Here is an 18756-nt window from a genome sequence, read left to right as displayed (position 1 = left end):
TAATTTACAATGACACATTTTCTAAAGAAAATGCTCTGAAAGAAAGGGGAATCTCTTTTTGCACTAGGAAAAATTAATTTCTCTTTCTTTTTCGACTTGTGTTTACCTTCAGGGGTTACTCCAGGAAAGAAGTAGTGTATCATGTCAAAGGCTGCAAAACTAGCCTGAAGGGCACCTTGCAGGTTTAGCAATCAAAGAGGATATTGGTGACCTTGATCTCAGAGAGACAGCAGTGAGCTGTCCTGAAGAGAGACCTTAGTTCCCTGCCCAGGAATTGAACCTGGGTAGCCTGAATGAAAACCAGGAATCGCAGCAGCTAGACCACCAGGGGCTAAAGGCTAGAGGCAAAGTTCCCCTGGCTCTACCCCCATGGAAGGCCAGAATGTTTCAAGGAGGCAAAAACTGTAAAAACAGGTACAAAGTTTATTATTAGAGACACAGCATAACATGTGGGAGAGCACACAGAGAAGCAGTTTGTTTATTTAAGACAGAAGCTACGCAGAAATACACACCCAGAGAGAAAGGGTATGGGCATCCTCTCTAATAAGGAGGAGTGCAGTAAGCCAAAAGCTAGGCAAAGGGGGGGATTCCCTGGTGGCGTAGTGGTTGAGAATCCGCCCGCCGATGCAGGGAACACGGGTTTGTGCCCCGGTGCGGGAAGGTCCCACATGCCGCAGAGCGGCTGGGCCCGTGAGCCATGGCCGCTGAGCCTGCGCGTCCGAAGCCTGTGCTCCGCAACGGGAGAGGCCCGCGTACCGCAAAAAAAAAAAAAAAAAAAAAAAGTTGTTTCTTTGAATGAAATTGACTTTAGACCCAACATGAATAATTTAGAAACCAAATGAGCATCAGCTAGTTCAAAGCTCTACAAATAAATAAGCAAAATCTAAATTACGGTACTGTTTTTTAGCCCACAGTTGATTATTTTTGCAATGAATCAGTGACTTGCAATTTATTTCTTTTGGAGGGGGGGTAGGAGGACTGGAACAGAACAAACTTTATTCAATTACCAAAGAACGGAGAAGCCGGAACCCAGTTGGCAAATTAATTTATCGGAAATTGATTTTTAAAACCTTGTAACCTTGTTTCACAAGTACAGTTGGGCAAAACCCTTAACTTCCTGTAAGAGGACATCAGACTTGGCTAATCCTCAACTGGTTCTGAAGAAGTAAAATCATGTGTTGATAAATGCAGACACATTTTAATATCAAACAGTAGGGATAGTAAGCAATAGGCCATATAGGGAGTAGCCATAAATTATAAAAAAGAACAAACCATTTAAACCACAAAAGAATTATACTAGAAATTAACCCTAGCTTCCTTCCACCAAAATCTCCCAGCTGGAAATATATAAAAATTCTTCTAAATAACTCCTGGGTGATTGTATTTAGAAAATAATAGCAGTAACAGTGTCTGTGTTTCAAACCCAGTATATTACAACATGGAACATCTTACAAGTTCCAATAGGATAATCACGGCGCAGAACTCCATGTTTTGGAGAAAATCTATGCCTTCTTCTGAAGATTGCAATCAGACATTTGGAAAGGGGCTCTACGCGTATTACTGGGCCCCAGTGGAGTCTGGGTACCAGGTGCACTGGAAACGCTGATCCTAGTATGAAGGTGTTTGGAGCTGGGGTCTCTGGGAGGTCATTAGGTCATGAGGGTAGAATTCTAATGATGGGATCAGTGCCTGTATTAGTCAAGGTTCTCCAGAGAAACAGAAGCAGTAGGGTATATATGAATATATAGAAACAGATTTATTATGAAGAATTGGTTCATGATGCAATTATGGAGGCTAAGAAGTCCCAGGATCTGCTATCTGTACATAGGAGGCCCAGGATAGCTGGCAATACCAGTTCAAACCTCAGGCCTGAGAACTAGGGGAGCCAATGGTGTAAGTCCTAGTCCAGGTTCGAAGGCCTGAAACAAGGAGGGCTGATGTCCCAGGGCAGGAGAAGATGTATGTCTCAGCTCAAGCTGAGAGCAAATTCTTCCTTCTTCTACCTTTTTGTTCTAGTCAGGCCCTCAATGGATTGGAAGAAGCCCACGCACTTTGGTGAGGGCCATCTTCGCTCAGTACACCAATTCAAATGCTATTCTCTTCTGGAAACACCCTCACAGAAACACCCAGAAATAATGTTTTACCAGCTATCTGGGCATCCCTTAGACCTGTCAAGTTGAACATTAACCACCGCAGTGCCCTTTCATGAAGAAGCAAGAGCTAGTTGGCTCTCTTTCAGCCATGTGAGGATACCATGAGAAAGCTACCATCTGCAGCCCAGTAGAGGGCCCTCACCAGAACCTGATCACACAAGCACCCTGATCTGGGACCTCCAGCCTCCAAAACTGTGAGAAATAGTTCTGTTCTTGATAAGCCATGATATTTTCTTACAGAAGCTCAAACTGACAGTGACACCTGACCACCAACACCAAGGGCATCGTGACCTGAACGGCACATCACATCCTGGGTGCAGTCAAGCTACCAAACCATGATGCTGGGCTCACACAGCAGCATCTACCGTCCGTGGAGAAGGTGTGCTTGAGATCAGGCTCAAGCAGGAACGCAGGGCACAGGTGGACACCCCAGCAGGTGGCTCAGGCACCCATGGCACCCGCACCTCCTGCCTCTTCCTCCACCCACACCTATGAGCTCATGGGTATTCCCTGGGATCTGTTTACAGAGGACAGAAAGCACAGACTAGGTGTATGGATGGAACTGCAGTGTGGGCTGGCGCCAGGCAGGAGTCGGCAGCTGCTGTGTTAGCACTCGCACGTGTGGTCCTGAAAGAGTGATGTAAGGAAATCCTTCAGGGGGCAAAACTTCAGGGGTCCACCTTGTGGGAGGGAGAGAGGTCCTCAAGTCCACTTCTGCATGGACCCCTGGTGAGCCATTTGGTCAAGAACTTGGTAAGAATAAAAGCATCACATGAAGACGGGGGGATACGTGTAAGGTCCTCTGGGGATGGGCACAGAGTCTGAAGATGTTCACGTCCCACACGAATGCCCACCAGAACCCATGCCCTGAGCATGGGAACCCTTGGTATCCTGTGGACAGTGTCAGGCAGCTTCCCCCCCATCAGTGCTTTGCACACTGGGTCCATGTGCAAAGTGGCCATGTGGGTGGTGGAGGCTCTGATTTTCGATAGACAGCAGTGAGTGATCTTGACACAGGATCTTATTTCCCTGCCCAGAAATTGAACTTGAGTAGCCTGGATGAAAACCAGGAATCCTAGCCCCTAGTCCACCAGGGGGCTAGAGATGAGAAGTGAAGTTGCCCTGGCTCTTGCCCTGTTGTAACAAGAATGTTTCAAGGAGGCAAAACCTGCAAAAACAGGTACAAAGTTTGTTATTAGGAGCACAGCACAACATGTGGGAGAGCACACAGAGAAACAGTTTATTTATATAAGACAGAAGCCAGGCCGAAATACACATCGGGAGAGAAAAGGTGTGGGCAACCTCCCTCATGAGGAGGAGCACAGTAAAGAGGTTGTTAAATCATTTATAGAGGGCAGTTCTTCTGGGTCGTTGTTCTCCTCTAGCCAATTATCTCGCTTCTTTTCCCACATCTGACCTGCCCTAGGACCCTTCCCCAAAGGCGTGCACATCTTTTTGCTGAGATGGATGTTATAGCAGTGCTATTCACAGTAGCCAAAAGGTGGAAATGGCCCAAATGTCAATCAATGGGTCAGTAGATAAACAAATTCTGGTATAAACATACACTGGAATATTATTCAATCACAAAAAAGGATGATGTACTGATTCATGCTACAACATGGATGAACCCAAAGCAATCTACAGATTCAATGCAATCCCTAGCAAATTACCAATGGCATTCTTCACAGAATTAGAACAAAAAATTTTACAATTTGTATGGAAACACAAAGACCCCGAATAGCCAAAGCAACCTTGAGAAAGAAAAATGGAGCTGGAGGAATCAGGCTCCCTGAATTCAGACTATACTACAAAGCTACAGTAAACAAGACAGTAGCATACTGGCACAAAAACAGAAATACAGATCAATGGTATAGGATAGAAAGCCCAGAGATAAACCCACGCACCTATGGTTGCCTAATCTATGACAAAGGAGGCAAGAACATACAATGGAGAAAAGACAGCCTCTTCAATAAGTGGTGCTGGTACAACTGGACAGCTACATATAAAAGAATGAAATTAGAACACTACCTAACACCATACAAAAAGTAAACTCCAAATGGATTAAAGACCTAAATGTAAGACCAGACACTATAAAATTCTTAGAAGAAAACATAGGAAAAACACTCTTCGACGTAAATCTCAGCAAGATCTTTTTTGACCCACGTCCTAGAGTAATGAAAATAAAAGCAAAAATAAGCAAATGGGGCCTAATTAGACTTAAAAGCTTTTGCACAGCAAAGGAACCATAAACAAGACAAAAAGACAACCCTCAGAATGGGAGAAGATATTCGCAAATGAAATAATGGACAAAGGATTAATCTCCAAAATATACAGATAGTTCACGCAGCTCAATATCAAAAAAACAAACAACCCAATCAAAAATGGGTGGAAGACCTTAATAGACATTTCCCCAAAGAAGACATACAGATGGCCAAGAAGCACATGACAAGCTGCTCAACATCACTAATGATTAGAGAAATGCAAATCAAAACTACAATGAGGTATCACCTCACACTGGTCAGAATAGCCATCCTCAAAAAAATCTACAAACAATAAATGCTGGGGAAGGTGTGGAGAAAAGGGAACCCTCTTGCACTGTTGGTGGGAATGTAAATTGATACAGCCACTATGGAGAACAGTATGGAGGTTCCTTTCAAAAACTAAAAATAGAACTACCATATGACACAGCAATCCCACTACTAGGCATATAACCTGAGAAAACCATAATTCGAAAAGTCACATGTACCCCAATGTTCATTGCAGCACTATTTACAATAGCCAGGACATGGAAACAACTGCAAAGTCCACCGACAGATGAATGGATAAAGGAGATGTGGTACATATATATAATGGACTATGACCCACAATATGTGACATTTTGTGTCTGGCTTTTTCCACTCCTAGGTAGATACTCAAAAAAATTGAAAACTGATACTCAAACGTATACATGTACACATGTTATAGCAGCACTATTCACAGTAGCCAAAAGGTGGAAATGGCCCAAATGTCTATCAATGGGTCAATGGATAAACAAATTCTGGTGTAAACATACATTGGAATATTATTCAATCACAAAAAAGAATGATGTACTGATACATGCTACAACATGGATGAACCTCATAAATATGCTATAGGCAGAATCATTTTGAAGTTCATGTTCAAAGTTTTTGCATGTATCAATAGCTCATTCCTATTTATGGCTGAGTAATATTTCATGGTGTGGTTATATCACAGTTTGGTTGCATTGTTTCGCAGTTTGGGGCTATTACAAAAAAAGCTACTATTAACATTCATATGTCTTCATATGTGTCTTTATTTGGACATATGCCTCCTATGCCTTTATTCCTGGGAAAGCTATTGCAAAACATCTATTTAACAAAGGCCTTGCAACTAGAATATACAAAGTGCTTACAACTCCATAAGAAGACAACAAAAAAGTGGGCAAAATATTTGAACAGGCACTTCACCAACGAAGATACATGGGTGGTGAATAAGCACATGGAAAGATGCTTGACAGCATTAGTCACTAGAAAAATAAAGCTACAATGAAAAAAAAAAGCTACAATGAGATACCACCACGGAGCTCTTAGAATGGCTAAAAGGGAAAAGCATGACTATAGCAAGTATTGGCAAGGATGTGGAGAACTGGAACCTCTCACACACTGCTGGTGGAGAATGTAACATGGCACACCCCCTCTGGAAAACAGTCTGGCAGTTTCTTAAAAACTTAAGCATATGCCTACCATGTGACTCAACAATTCCATTCCGTTTCTATATTACTTCAGTTAAAGTGAAGTCAAGTGGAATTATCTTGAAAGATTTTTGCCTGACAACTGATGTTATTGATGAAGGTGAATGCATTCTCAGCTCAAACCACTGTGGCTGTACGTTGCTTGGTGGCTTCTAGGAAAGATGGCTTTCTCCACAGTGCTGTAAACACTAAGATGTTAGTCCTGCCGCTGCAGTGTTGGACTTTATCCTTCCCTGTTTCTTCTACCTGTGTGGTGAAAAGATTGAAAACCATGCCTCTTTTTACTTAGGAGGAGATTGAAGGCAAGAAAGAGGAAGTAAATTGTTCAGATCAGAGTGAAACAATGTCTGATCTGGAATCTCAGCCTCTTTACTAAAAGCTCACAATTTCCAGGTATCACAGCTCCCCTTCTCCTCACACACTAGGAATTTTTTTTTTTTTTTTTTTCCCTAGGACTTGGAAGGTTTAGTGTGAGATTGGCTTCCAAAGGGTTAATCTATCCACCGTGCCTCCAGCGCTGGAGGATATTGACAGGAGTCAATGCCGGTAGCTGTATTCGATTTTTACTTGTTTTTGTTCTTTTGGTGAGTACAGAAAGGCCGATAAAGATATTTAAGTGTAACTTTTCATCACACGCTCCGGATCCCTCCTCTTTATAACATAAGGTCCTCTACTGTAATCTGAATGTGAACTGTTTTGCCATACGAATAATTTTTCTTTGCTGGAGAAAACTGGGTGCTTGGCAGATGAGACTGGAAATGTATCATTCAGATGACTTGACCATCTTTGGGGAGCTTTGGTGCAGCGGGACAGAGTGCAGGTTGCTGGGAACGCCCGCGCTCCCGGATGCTGCCACCATTTCCTGACTCTGTGACTCAAGCGCTCATTCTCCCTTGTCAGGGCTGTTTCCCACTTCATGAGGTGGGTTAATAGTAGCAGCTCTGAGAAATGAGCCACCAGAGTGGAAGGGCTTTGCATAATGGGCAGTGCAGGGCAGGTGGAGAAGCTCGACCCAAGTGTAATCTGTGTCGATAAGGGAGGATTCTCTGGGAATGGTGTGTACAAGGAAATAAAAGGGTCTTATTGGTGGAGACTGGGATGTTCACATTGTCACTTATTAATTAGCCAATAACGCAACGAACTGACGTTACGAACCTCTGGATGTGAGGCACTAGAAGAGACGCAACGTCACCCACGTAGAATATTGTCATCAACAACTAAAATGACTCTCATCCTGCAGAAACAGACAAACCCAGGTAGTAGAAACCCAGAGGGGATGTACGTGTTCCTCACAGCATTCAGGGAGTCTCGGGGCAAAGAAAGTGTCTTTGTTGGAAATAAATATGGAAGAAGCCCCACCCAAGTGCTAGAGGGTCTGCTTTGTCCTCTATAGGTAAATATCGCAGCGCATTCTGACATGATCCAGGCTTCTCATACCTGCTGAACCCACTGGCCAGTTCTGAAGGAGAAAGCAGAATGAGTCGGCCAAAGTGTGGACTGAGGCGCCCAGAATTGATTTTAGCTCAGCCAGAGCCTGAGACAGAGGTCTTGGCAAGCTCCTTTCCCTCTTTTAGTTTCTGGATCCTTTTCTACAAGAGGCACAAGGAATAGTTGCAATTGTTGCTCTTAATAGGGAGAGGAAAGGAATGCGAAGGGAAGGGAAGTTGAAGGAAGGGTAAGGAAAAGAAAAGAACCAGTACTGGTAATGCTACAAGTGGATGCCTTGGAGCGCTTAGCACAAGAAGAATCTCTGTCTCAGCCTCTTCTTCTAGGACATCCACCCCAAGGAAAGCACTTCCTGGCTGTGTGTATTAAAAATTCTGGTAGTTGAAACAGATACATTACCAAACTAAATTTCTGTGGTTTAACATAATAGATGTTTAGTTCTCACTTGTATCACATTCACTTGATGGAGTATTTGAGGAAGGAGGTGGCACTCCTGCTTTGTAACCACTCAGGTTCAAAAGTGATACCAGTCACTTCTTCCCACATTCCACTGGTGGGAACTAGTCACATGGTTCACTTAGAGGCAAGGGAGGCTGGGAAATGTAATTCCCCCGGCTAGGCAGTAGCCACTTAGTAACATCTTTACACCCTGAAGGGAGCATGGATCTTTGGTGGGAAGTTATCTCTGCCACATTGTATGACCTTGGGCGTTATTTAACTCCTTTGGGGCTCAGTTCCTTTAACTATAAAATCAAGCTATTAATAGAATCTCCCTCAGGGTATGAGTCATGATTCAACGAGTTGAAACAAAAAAGTGCTTGGACTAGGGTTGGAACAGAGTAAAGGCTCATAATACTAACTATTTTTTATCATTTGTTGAGAACCTACTTTGGGTTATATACAGATATTAATCCTCACCACAACCCACGAAGTGCAGGTAATCATTACAACTACTTTTCAGAAGAGGATGATTAAGTTCAGAGAGGGGAAGTCAATGACCCAAGGCTACACAATCAGGGAGCAACAGAATCCGCTCTGGTAGCAAACAGTTTGACACACCAAGGACTGTCAGACCTTTTGCTAAACAGCCCCACATCCAGACTTTGCATAAGTCACTGGAAATATACCGGACTGCCAGAAAGGTTGCCTTAATAACCGGACTTAGCCCTCCCTTGCTGGGGCCCTGCCAGCCTTTCCTCCCTCCTCTTCTATCACTCTCCCTCTTACCCACCCATAGTCTAGCTATTTGCTTTCTTTCTAACCTTCACATAAGCCAAGCTTGATCCCACCTCAGGGCCTTTGTACCTGCTTTTACCTCTGCCTGGAATGCTCTTCCTGCCTGTCTTTCCATGGCAATCTTTTTCTTTTCATTCTGCTTTCAGCTCAAATGTCACCTCCTCAGGGAGGCCCTCCCTGATCCCAGCTCAGTCACTCACTTCCACATCACCTGGTTTTCACTCTCTGCCCAGCACCCAGCACCATTTGTTGTTTTTGTTTTGTTTTAAAATTTACTTATTTTATTTATTTTTGGCTATGCTGTGTCTTCGTTGCTGCACGCGGGCTTTCTCTAGTTGTGGCGAGCGGGTGTCACTCTGTTGTGGTGCGCAGGCTTCTCACTGCAGTGGCTTCTCTTGCTGTGGAGCACGGGCTCCAGGTGCGTGGGCTTCAGTAGCTGTGGCATGCAGGCTCAGCAGGTGTGCCTCGCGGGCTCCAGAGCACAGGCTCAGAAGTTGTGGTGCACGGGCTTAGTTGCTCCGCAGCATGTGGGATCCTCCCAGACCAGGGCTCGAACCCACGTCCCCCGCATTGGCAGGTGGATTCCCAACTGCTGTGCCACCAGGGAAGCCCATCATTTGTTGTTTTTTTTTTTGGTGCTCATATATTTGTTTAGTGTCTGTCTCTCTCACTAGACTGTGAGTTCAACAAAAACAGTGGCTTCATTCTTATTGGTCTTCCTTATTCCCCAGAAATTAGGACAGTACCAGACACAGACTCCAGCCTGGTAAATATTTGTTGACTAAAATCAGACATTTAAATGACAGCCTATTGGGCTTCCCTGGTGGCGCAGTGGTTGAGAATCCGCCTGCCGATGCAGGGGACACGAGTTCGTGCCCCGGTCCGGGAAGATCCCACATGCCGCAGAACGGCTGGGCCCGTGAGCCATGGCCACTGAGCCTGCGCGTCCGGAGCCTGCGCTCCGCAACGGGAGAGGCCACAACAGTGAGAGGCCCGCGTACCGCAGAAAAACCCCAAAAACCTGATTGTTAAATACTTAGGGATTTTGCGAGCTGGTTGTTAAATGATTGGTAGCTTAAAATCAGACATGGTAGGAGTATTTACACCATAGAAATAGGCCGATGTTCCGAGGCAGGGCTTGTTGATGCTGTTTTTCTGAAAAGCTGGTCTTCTAGCACACCACTGTTCCATCTATTTCTGGCAAAGACACTTTGCTTTGCTGAGGAATATCCTAATTCTTTGATAGAGATTCAGTCTCTACCCCTCCCCCCACCTCACCATTCCTCAGCTCCCTCCTGGGTGGCGGGGAGATGGACATTCTAGGGCCTGTGTTGTGCTGGGAGGGGAGAGAACAGTAGAAGAAGAGAAAGCATGAGGGAAGTAAGTGAAAAAGAGAATAAAAAGGACAGCAGTATAGAAAGGAAAGAGAAAGAAAAGGGAAGTAGGAGGAGGGCAGAGGTTAGGATAGGGAGAGCGCAAAGGACCAGCCAAGACTCACCTCACAGTGTCTTCACAGGCACTTGGGCCATTTCCTCACTTGGGGCCAGAAGGTGGCCAAGTTGCTATGAGATGAGGAAACCGCCTTCACAAACTGCCCTGAAACAGGATGTGGGTGGGGACCCACACAGCTGGGCTCTGGAGGAAAGAGGGGCTGGGGATGTGGGCCGGTGAGGTCTAGGAGCCAGGATGCCTCAATCTCTAACTGTGGAGGGGCTGGGGCCCCAGACTCCCCCTCGACCTCACTCACCAACCCTCCAGCCCCCACCCTTCCCCACCCCTGTTGCCTTTAAGGTGTTGGGACTCAGAGGGAGGCCCAGGCCCCGTTTAGCAAGTCCCTGCCCTCCCCACCCCTTTCCTGGACTGCCTTGAGTGAGGCGAGACATAAAAAGGAGGAAAGGGCAGGCGCGAGCGTCCCAGCTGCCCTGATCATGAGCCCTGCCCTGCTGCTGGCCTTCCTGGGCATCACCGTGCCCCGTGAGTGAGGACCCCAGACGGGAGGGGGGTCCCCTGGGGGATGAGCGAAGACTGATGGCCTCTTCCCCTCTCAGGAGTGCAGGCCCTGACCTGCTACTCGGGGACACTGGTGACCGTGAGGAATTCATCGGAACTGCCCCTCCAGTGGACGGCTAAGCAGGAGGAGCATTGTGAGGACGGCTGGAGCTGCCAGGATGTTCTGATGCTGATAGAGAACGGTAAGGAGGGCCCGTGGGCCCCCGCCTGACTCCCACCCTCCCCTGTGCAGAGATGCTCCTATCGCCCCCGGTCCTACCGGCATATTCTGTGTACCAACTCGAAAGCCTGCTCCCCCCAGCACCAGGAGCTGTCCCTCCTCGGCTGTCCAGGGGCCTCCTCTGCAGCCTCTCACCCCAGGGCACGAGACACATCCGCCCTCTACTCGTGACCTCACCCCCGCCCGTCTCTCTCTCTCTCTCTCGGTCCAGGACCCCAAGTGTACGTGCTGCTCATCAAGGACTGCACCCAGGCAGCCGATCACGAGGCCGTCATCACCCAGCACAGGGCGGGCCCCGGCCTGTCCATCGCCTCCTACACCCGGGTGTGCCGGGAGAACTTGTGCAACCGTCTGTCCACCAGCCTCCTTCTCTGGGCCCCGCACCCACCCACAGGTGCCGGAGGGAGACGAGGAGGGTGTCTGAGGGGCTGAGGGGCTGGGGTGAGCACGCAGGGGACGCTCCTTTAGAATCCCTCCCTGCCCACCCTGCCCAGCACAGCTTCTTCTAACTGTCCTGGAGCAGAAAACTGCACCGCTTTTCCCATGTTCACCCACCCACCTCCGACTCTGGCTCCAGCCCTGACCTGGTGCCCCCTCCTTCTTTCCACCCCGCTGGATTTGGTTCACGCATGTTCCAGTCGGGGCCCTGGCATTTCCTCCTCCTAAGTGAAACGGGCCTGGGACTTCCCACTGTCTTTTTCCGTCTGAGACCGTAAATCGGGGTTGGGGCTGTGTTCTGCGTTTCTCTACGCTTTGGCATCTTTTGTGGACACGGGCATCTTGTCTTCTTGGACTGTTTAGTGGAACTTGCGGGTGAAGCCACTGGGTCCTCCCCGGGCACCCCTCCCAGACTCGTACCACCTCCGGTGCTCAGTCCCGGGCGCCCCTTCCAGGATCTCACGTCCCCCCCCCCCCACCCCCCACCTGGCTGTCTCTCTAGCTCATGTTCCAAATGCCCTGCACCCCAGGCCTTCATGAGAAGAGCTCGAGGAGGGCACATTTGGGGGAGACTAGGGAATTGATTCTTGGGGACCGCACAATGGGGGAGGGGGGAGGGAAGGCACACGGTCTGAATTCAGAGCCCTCTCAGCCCTCCCTCCCTTTCTCAGTCACCCCGCCAGCCCTGGGGTCTGTGCGGTGTCCAGTCTGCTTCTCTGATGGGAGCTGTCAGTCTGCAGCAGAGGTGACCTGCCCCGCCGAGAGCACACACTGCTACAGTGGGACCCTCCTGCTCAATGTTGGTGAGCCGGACCAAGATGGGAGTCTCTGGGGAGGACGGGGAGCTGAGGTCTGGGGCGCGGAGGAGGGCGGGCCTGGCCCCCCAGAGCCGCGCCTCCCCCATGAGGGTTGGACGGTCCCAGCAGCAGCGTCTCCCCCTCTCCCCTCCTCTCATTTTCCACAGGGCACCGCTCCGGCCGGCTGAGAGTCCAGGGGTGCATGTCCCAAGCAGGCTGCAACCTGCTTAATGGGACTCAGGAAATCGGGCCCATCCGTCTGCGGGAGACCTGTGATTCTGAAGGTGAGTGTCATACCCACGAGACCAAGCGCCCTGCGCCGCGGCCTCGGGGCACACGATGACCCTGTGAAAGGCGGACATCCAAACACATCCCACCAAAGCCAGCATCACGTCATTCAGATATTTGTTACTCACTCAGGCAGATGTGATGTAAGGGGTTCTCCCAGTAGGCGTGTCAGGTGAGGGTGCCAGTAAGAGGTGTCCAGCTTAAGGGGAGGCAGAGGGTGCGTGGTCCGGGGGACACATCTGTAGGACAGGAATCCACTGGTGGGTGTTTTAAATGATGCTGGGCCTGGCCAGGTGGGAGAGGAGAAGGGAGGAAGGTCAGAGGGGCAGAGACGGTGGGCTGCCTCGCGTGCCTCTCTGTCCATTGGCCGCAGAAGGGAGTGCAGGTGTGTCTGCTGGTTCCCTTGCTGGGAGTGACTTGCTGCTTCCAATTCTACTTCTCCACACCCCTGACCTTGGGTAACCCTGGCTCTTCCACTCCCCCTTGACCCGCCCCCACCCTCCCCCACCCATGGTCCTGGAGCAGCCCAGCAGCCATGATGCAGAGAAAAGAGATCAGAGAGGATATCAAGGGTGCTTCAGGTGTGACAGGGAAAGTAAGAGCCAAATGGGGACACGGGGAGGGTCCCCTCTTCCCCACGGAAACCCGGCCAAACCGGAACACGGGTGGATGAGAGTGGCCTAGAGTGTCTTGATGTGAAGCACCTGCTGTGGCGAGGTGGGGAGAGGGGCGAAGAGGGGAGTGGGGTCTTAGGAAAGTGGGAGAAGGGTCTTCCCTGTCCGAGCTTCAGGGAGAGAGTTGAGTGAGTTCAGCAAACGTTCCCCTTGTTTGGATCTCTCTGGCTGGACTGGGAGCCTTGAGGACAGAGCCTGGATGTCACTGACACCAGGCTTCCAGCCTCGGGCCGCATAAGGGCTGGCCGAGGCTGGGCACCCGGGATGCGTTTGCGGACGTGAGTTTGTACAGGATTCCAAGGGCTCCTGTGGAGACCCCAGAGGACTCAGACCCTGGCCCTGCCCTAAAGGGCTTCCAGGACCGAGAAGGGAGACATCGCAGATACACATGGTCACAGGGCTGTCATGGAAGTGGGTCTGGGGGGCCTCAGAGGAGGATGATACTGATGTCCTGGGAGGGACGAATCAGGGAGGGCTTCACAGAGGAAGTGACCTATGAGCCGCGTCTTAAAGATGAGCTGCGGTTTATTCACGGAAGAGGAAAAGGACACGAACAGGCAGAGGAAACAGCACGGACAAAGGCTTGGAGGTGGGGGCAGCCCGTTGGTTTCAAGAGGGGTCCCTCGGCTCTGCCTGAGGAGGGGCTCATCGAGAGGATGGGGTGCAGCTGGGGGTGGTGGGCGATCACAAGTTTTCCAGGTGGACAAGGTGAGCGTGGGCCACGAAGGGAGAGCCGTTGCAAGCAGAAGGAACAGCGGGTGCCAGGCCAAGGAGGCAGGAAATGCCCTGCTGTGTCTTGGGAACGGATATTGCTGGGGGAGCCGAGAGGTAGGCGGGGGGTCCTGGTGGTGGGTCAGGTGTCTGCCCAGCCAGACTGAGGGGCTGGCCTTTCAGCTGAGGGCAGTGGAGCTGTGGAAGGGTGTCTTTCCTTTTCATTAATGTTGGTTTCCTTATCTGGCCTTCATCTCCGGGACTAGGTAACATTCATAATCCAGAAGGCGTCTCCCAAACAGATCAGACGCGTGCCACACACACCACACACCATAACGCACACAACACGCTATACACGCGGGAGACACAAACACACACACTGTGCCGAGCGCACACCACACGTCACATGCCGCGCACGGGCCTCCTTAAACCTCACGCATCCTGCACACACCACGGACTTCACACACTACATACAGCACACGCCACACCCAGCACACAGACCACACATCTCATGCCGCGGACAGCACACACAAACAAAAACACAGGTACACAGGACACACACCACGCCACACCCATGCAACAAACATATACCACATACCTCACCAACACACTGTATCACGATACACACACACCACACATCACATACCATACACACACCATACACATTTCACACATTCCCATCCTACCCCCCACCCCCCACATACCCACTACACATCCACACACATCCCACATATGTACGTCACATAAAACACAGCCATTAGGCCACAGATGGATATCCCTAACATATGTGCACATTCTGTTGGCTTTCGGCGTCAGAGCCAGATCTTGGATGGTGCATTTGCCTTCCCTGGTTAAGTTCAGTTCGGGAGTTTAGCAAATATCTGTCGAGCATCGGCAAGGCCAGGCATGAGAAGATGGGGTACAGCAAGATGTCAGGGAGTAAGTGGAGGACAGGAAAGCGTCTCAGGCAGATCGAACAGCTCCTGGAAGGCGCGGGGGCAGGAGAGGACTGCTTGCAAAAAGGACGACCGCAGGAGCCCGTGCTAAACAAGAACCGAGGGGCTAGGATCCTAACAGCCTTGACTCTCCCCCTAAGGAACAGGATGGTGGCCCCAGTGAGAGCAGTGGGTCGCACAGTCAGGGAGAGCACAGCCTTTCAGAGCTTAGCGGGTGAATCAGGAAGACGTGGGTTTCTGTCTGGCCTCTGCCGCTGAACCAGCTTTTGAGGATTACCACCTCTTTGAGCCTCTTTCACCAAGTTCAGGGAGGAGGAGATAACCGCAGACAGTCAGGGGTCGCAGAGTATGCAAAGGCCCTGGGGTGGCGTGTGCCTGCCATGTGTTCGAGGAAGAATCCAGAGGCCGCTGTGGCTCCAGCAGAGTGATCAAGGGGGAGCAGAGCAGGATCCGTGGGTGGAGGGCAGCGGGGTAGATCACACAGAGCCAGATCACCTATAGAGCCTTTGGGGCCATTTTAAGGACTTAGAGTTTTATTCTGAATGGGATTAGGAACTATTGGTGTCTTCGGACCAGAGGAGTGACAGGCATCAGCCTACCTTCTATGGGAACCCTTCTGGCTGCTGGGTGGAGACTAGAGTAAAGGGGAGGTGGGCAAGGGGGAGGGGACCCCCCCCAGGGAGACTCAGGAGGAAGTGGGTGAGAGCCAAGGGGTCTTGGACCCTGGCGGAAGCAGTGGAGGGGGTGAGAAGTGGTCAGGTTCTGGAGGTATTTTGCAGCTTCGGCGGACAGGATTTCCTGGTGGGTGCCACATGGGGTGTAAGAGAAAGGGAAGGGTTGAGAATGACAGCAGTGTGTTCCACTTGAGCAACTGCAAGAAAGGAGGTGCCATTGACCAAGACAGGGGAGATGGGGGCAGGCAGGCTGCGGAGCGGGCTGGGAGGAGGGCGCAGGAGCCGCGAGTGCGTCATCTGTGAAGTGGGGAGAGCAGCGGCCCTCCTTCGTGGGGTATGTTGTGAAGGGTACACGTCTGTGGGCCCTGCATGGTCAGCCCAGGGGTTTCTGCGTCACAAGACGCATCACGGCGGAGGACCGTGTGATGGCCTTAAGAGAAGGTCTAATGGTTTGCAAACTAGACTCCCAAGGGCTGCAGGGCCCGAGGTAGCTTGGGACGGTCACCAGCCCCTCCCTTCCCCATCACTCCCCGCAGGGAGCCAGAATGCCTGAGTTCCCAGCCCAGCTCTGCCAACCACGTGCAGTCGGACACCGGGCAAGCTACTTAAAAGCTCCGCTGTATCCCACCTTGAACATGGGGATGGGGTGGGACAGGGAGGACGGGAGGGAGGCTCAAGAGGGAGGGGATAGGGGGACATATGTATACTTATAGCTGATTCACTTTGTTGTACAGCAGAAACTAACACACCATTGTAAAGCAATTACACTCCAATAAAGATATGAGAAAAAATAAAAGAAAGGAAAAAGGGGGACGATGAGGATACCACCACCTGCCTGGTGCGGGGCGGGGGCCAGGGGGCCAGGAGGAAATGAGGCGATCCAGGTGAGGCAAGCCCCTTGGGAGGCTTAAACGGGTTAATCCCTTGTAAGTAAGTCATGGCCGCCGGGCACCTCGGTAAGTGTTCAGTGCACACGAAGCGTTGGAGTATTTTTGTGTGGAACATAGCGTTTCTCAGTTAAAAGAGATATGCGGTGTCAGGCCGCTCTCCTCATTTTCCAGATAAGGACCCTGAGGCCCAGAGAGGGAAGCAGAGATTGGCTCAGGCTAAGGAAGAGCCATCCATCTCTCTCTCTCACACCCAAAGGCACAGGAGCAGCTGTCCCCAAGGGGGGCTGGGAAAAGTCCCTGCGATGTTCGAGCAAAAACGGGGTAAAACATGGGGGTGGGGCTCAGACTTCCTGTGTCCATTCTAATCTGAGGTTGAGGGACCCAGTGGCTAGATGGCTTGGAGGGTGAGTCAAATCTTCCCAAGCGCAGGACCAGGCAGGTCGCTGGATCACACAGACCCTGGTAATTCTTTCTCCGCAGCTATCCTGACCTGTCATCAGGGGAGCATGATTCGGATTTCTCAAGACCTGACTCAGAAACCTGTCGCGTGGTCCACGAGTACGGAGCAGCTGTGTAAACTCGGGGAGGTGTGTCAGGAGACACTTCTGCTCATAGATGTAGGTGTGTGGGCTGCGCAAGAGGGCAAGACCCCCTCACGGGGTCCTGCGTCTCCCTGCCCTGGAGTCTGTGCCCTGAATTTCCTGCCAGGTTCCCCTCATGCTTGCAGTTCTAAACCCAATTCTCCCTCTTTCTGCGCCTTGGTTTCCCCTTCTGAAACCTGGGGGCGAGGTGATGGCAATAATAGTACCTACCCTGCTGGGTAGTCGCTAGGCTGTATCCGGTAGTCCAGGCAAAGAGAGGCTGAGAGAGCTGGCACAGAGTAACCTCAGTGACTTCATTCAAGGTCTAATGAGCTGCCCGTTGTGTGCCAGCCACTATTTTAGGTGCTGTAGATCCCATCTCATCTGCCTTCTTGCAACTTTATGTGCCACTGGGGAAGCAGAAGAAAAAAAAAAGAGTTAGATATGCATATGAAGATAAGAGCTATGGAAAGAAATCCAGCAGGGAAAGGAGAGCGGGAGAGGGATGTAAAGGTTGTAATTTGCTCTCTGAGGATGCTCTAGTGAGAAGGTGACATTTGAGCAAGAACTGAGAGGTGGCAGAGCTGGAGGAGGACCCAGGCTCTGGCCCCAGTCTTCCCCCTGCACTCACCAGGACCTGTGCTCCTGTCATCAGAGGACCCGCATGCCCCCTCTCTCTGCTGCTCACTGAGGAACCCCTGGCTCTGCCGCCCTCGGAGTCTCCCCTCCCTTCACCCGGCTTTCACTCTGTCACCCCTCAGGATTCAAGTCACTCCTGGCGGGGAGCAAAGGCTGCAGCAAGCCCGGAACACAGGATTCCCAGACTATCTCCATACACTCGGGCCCCCCCGGAGTGCTTGTCGCCTCCTTTGCCCGGTTCTGCTCTTACGACAAGTGCAACTCAGCCGCCAGCAGCAGTGTCCTGTTGAACTCCCTCCCTCATCCAGGTGTGGGACCCCAGCGGGCTGGGTGGGACCAGAGGTGGGGAGAGGTGGGGCCCCAGAGATACACTCTGGGGCTCAAGGAGGGTGGCTACAGCTAAGAGCAGAGCTGTGCGCCCCCAACTTGCTCTCTGCTCCCCAGCTGCCCCTGCCCCGGGAGACCTGCAGTGTCCAACCTGTCTGTCCATCTTTGGGTCCTGCACACACGACTCTGATATTGTGAGGTGTCCTAATGGCAACAGCCATTGTTACAAGGGTCACCTTGCTGTCACGGGAGGTGAGTGCTGAAGGTCAGGTCCCAAGGATGAAGGGGCTGGGGGCCTGCATTTACTGGTCCTGAGCTGGGAGGGTGCTTGAGACCCTGGCTTATGCGTTTGAGGGTGGAGGGGGCTGGGGACCCAGATTTTCTAGGTCGGAGGGTACTAAGAGCCCGGTCTCTTGGTCTGAGGATGGAGGGAAGGGTCTAGGGCTCCTAGGGTTTAGGAATTTAAGCTGAGGAAATCTGAGCCCTCTCTGACTCCATCTTCACTCTCCAGGTGGGCTGAGCTTCCCAGTGAATATCCAGGGCTGCATGGCCCAACCTTCCAGCTCCTTGTTGAACGGTACCCAGAATATTGGGGTCTTTTCCATGATTGAGGACCATGAGGCTATAGTTGGAGCTGCCCTTGCCCCCTACCTGGCTTAGGTGGGAGGGCTGGGACTAGGCCTAGCCCTTTGGTGTGGGGCGCCCTCCCTGCTGATCCCATTTCTCCATGATTCTTAGCTCTTGCTGACCCCCTAGCCCAAACCCTCCCTCTGACCTCATAACTAAACAGCCTTGGACCCTGCATTATTTCCCAGTCCTCTACACGAGTTATCATCCACACCCACCCCACCTACTGTATGACCTGATGACAGGGCCTCGGAGAGGCTGAACTTGCCCTGTGGGAGGGTGGACGTTCAAGCGGTGGCCCCGTGTGTGTGATAATAAAGACATTGTCCTTTCCCCCA

At 50.9% G+C, this 18756-nt stretch overlaps 4 protein-coding genes across 7 annotated transcripts in view; 1 reads left to right on the top strand and 3 right to left on the bottom strand.

Annotated features, from left to right (window-relative positions):
- The window catches only part of CXCL17 (C-X-C motif chemokine ligand 17), a 27665-nt gene extending 15110 nt beyond the window's left edge, over positions 1–12555 (bottom strand). Inside the window, exons 1-2 of one of the 3 annotated variants that reach the window (XM_067020250.1) lie at positions 12468–12539; positions 10085–10148 (exon numbers count right to left, since the gene is read on the bottom strand). The gene's annotated coding sequence lies outside the window, so the exon portion shown is untranslated. Of the gene's footprint in view, positions 1–10084; positions 10149–12467 lie in introns of all 3 variants that reach the window. The other 2 variants (XM_067020248.1, XM_059045134.2) reach the window with 2 other exon arrangements.
- LYPD3 (LY6/PLAUR domain containing 3) overlaps positions 1–18756 on the bottom strand; it is a 103292-nt gene that overhangs the window by 1609 nt on the left and 82927 nt on the right. The window contains exons 8-9 of the transcript XR_010837971.1: positions 17057–17235; positions 12468–12624 (exon numbers count right to left, since the gene is read on the bottom strand). The gene's annotated coding sequence lies outside the window, so the exon portion shown is untranslated. The remainder of the gene's footprint in view (positions 1–12467; positions 12625–17056; positions 17236–18756) is intronic.
- Positions 1–18756, bottom strand: part of RPS19 (ribosomal protein S19) — a 115455-nt gene that overhangs the window by 38123 nt on the left and 58576 nt on the right. The gene's annotated exons all lie outside the window — the stretch shown is intronic.
- CD177 (CD177 molecule) lies at positions 10215–18756 on the top strand. Of its 2 annotated transcripts, none has more exons than XM_067020243.1 (9): positions 10215–10560; positions 10635–10778; positions 11028–11210; positions 11926–12057; positions 12219–12335; positions 16725–16802; positions 17587–17772; positions 17909–18043; positions 18303–18756. In XM_067020243.1, exons 1-9 carry the CDS (start codon positions 10515–10517, stop codon positions 18449–18451), a joined length of 1170 nt encoding a protein of 389 aa, XP_066876344.1. In that variant the 5' UTR covers positions 10215–10514; the 3' UTR covers positions 18452–18756. The 2 variants fall into 2 exon arrangements, with proteins under 2 accessions (XP_066876344.1, XP_066876343.1); XM_067020242.1 differs by having other exon boundaries at positions 16725–16865.

The sequence above is a fragment of the Kogia breviceps genome, chromosome 18, assembly GCF_026419965.1.
Source record: "Kogia breviceps isolate mKogBre1 chromosome 18, mKogBre1 haplotype 1, whole genome shotgun sequence".
Taxonomy (NCBI): Eukaryota; Metazoa; Chordata; class Mammalia; order Artiodactyla; family Physeteridae; genus Kogia; species Kogia breviceps.
The sequence above is the reverse complement of the archived record's forward strand: the minus strand, read 5'-3'. Positions and strand labels throughout refer to the sequence as shown.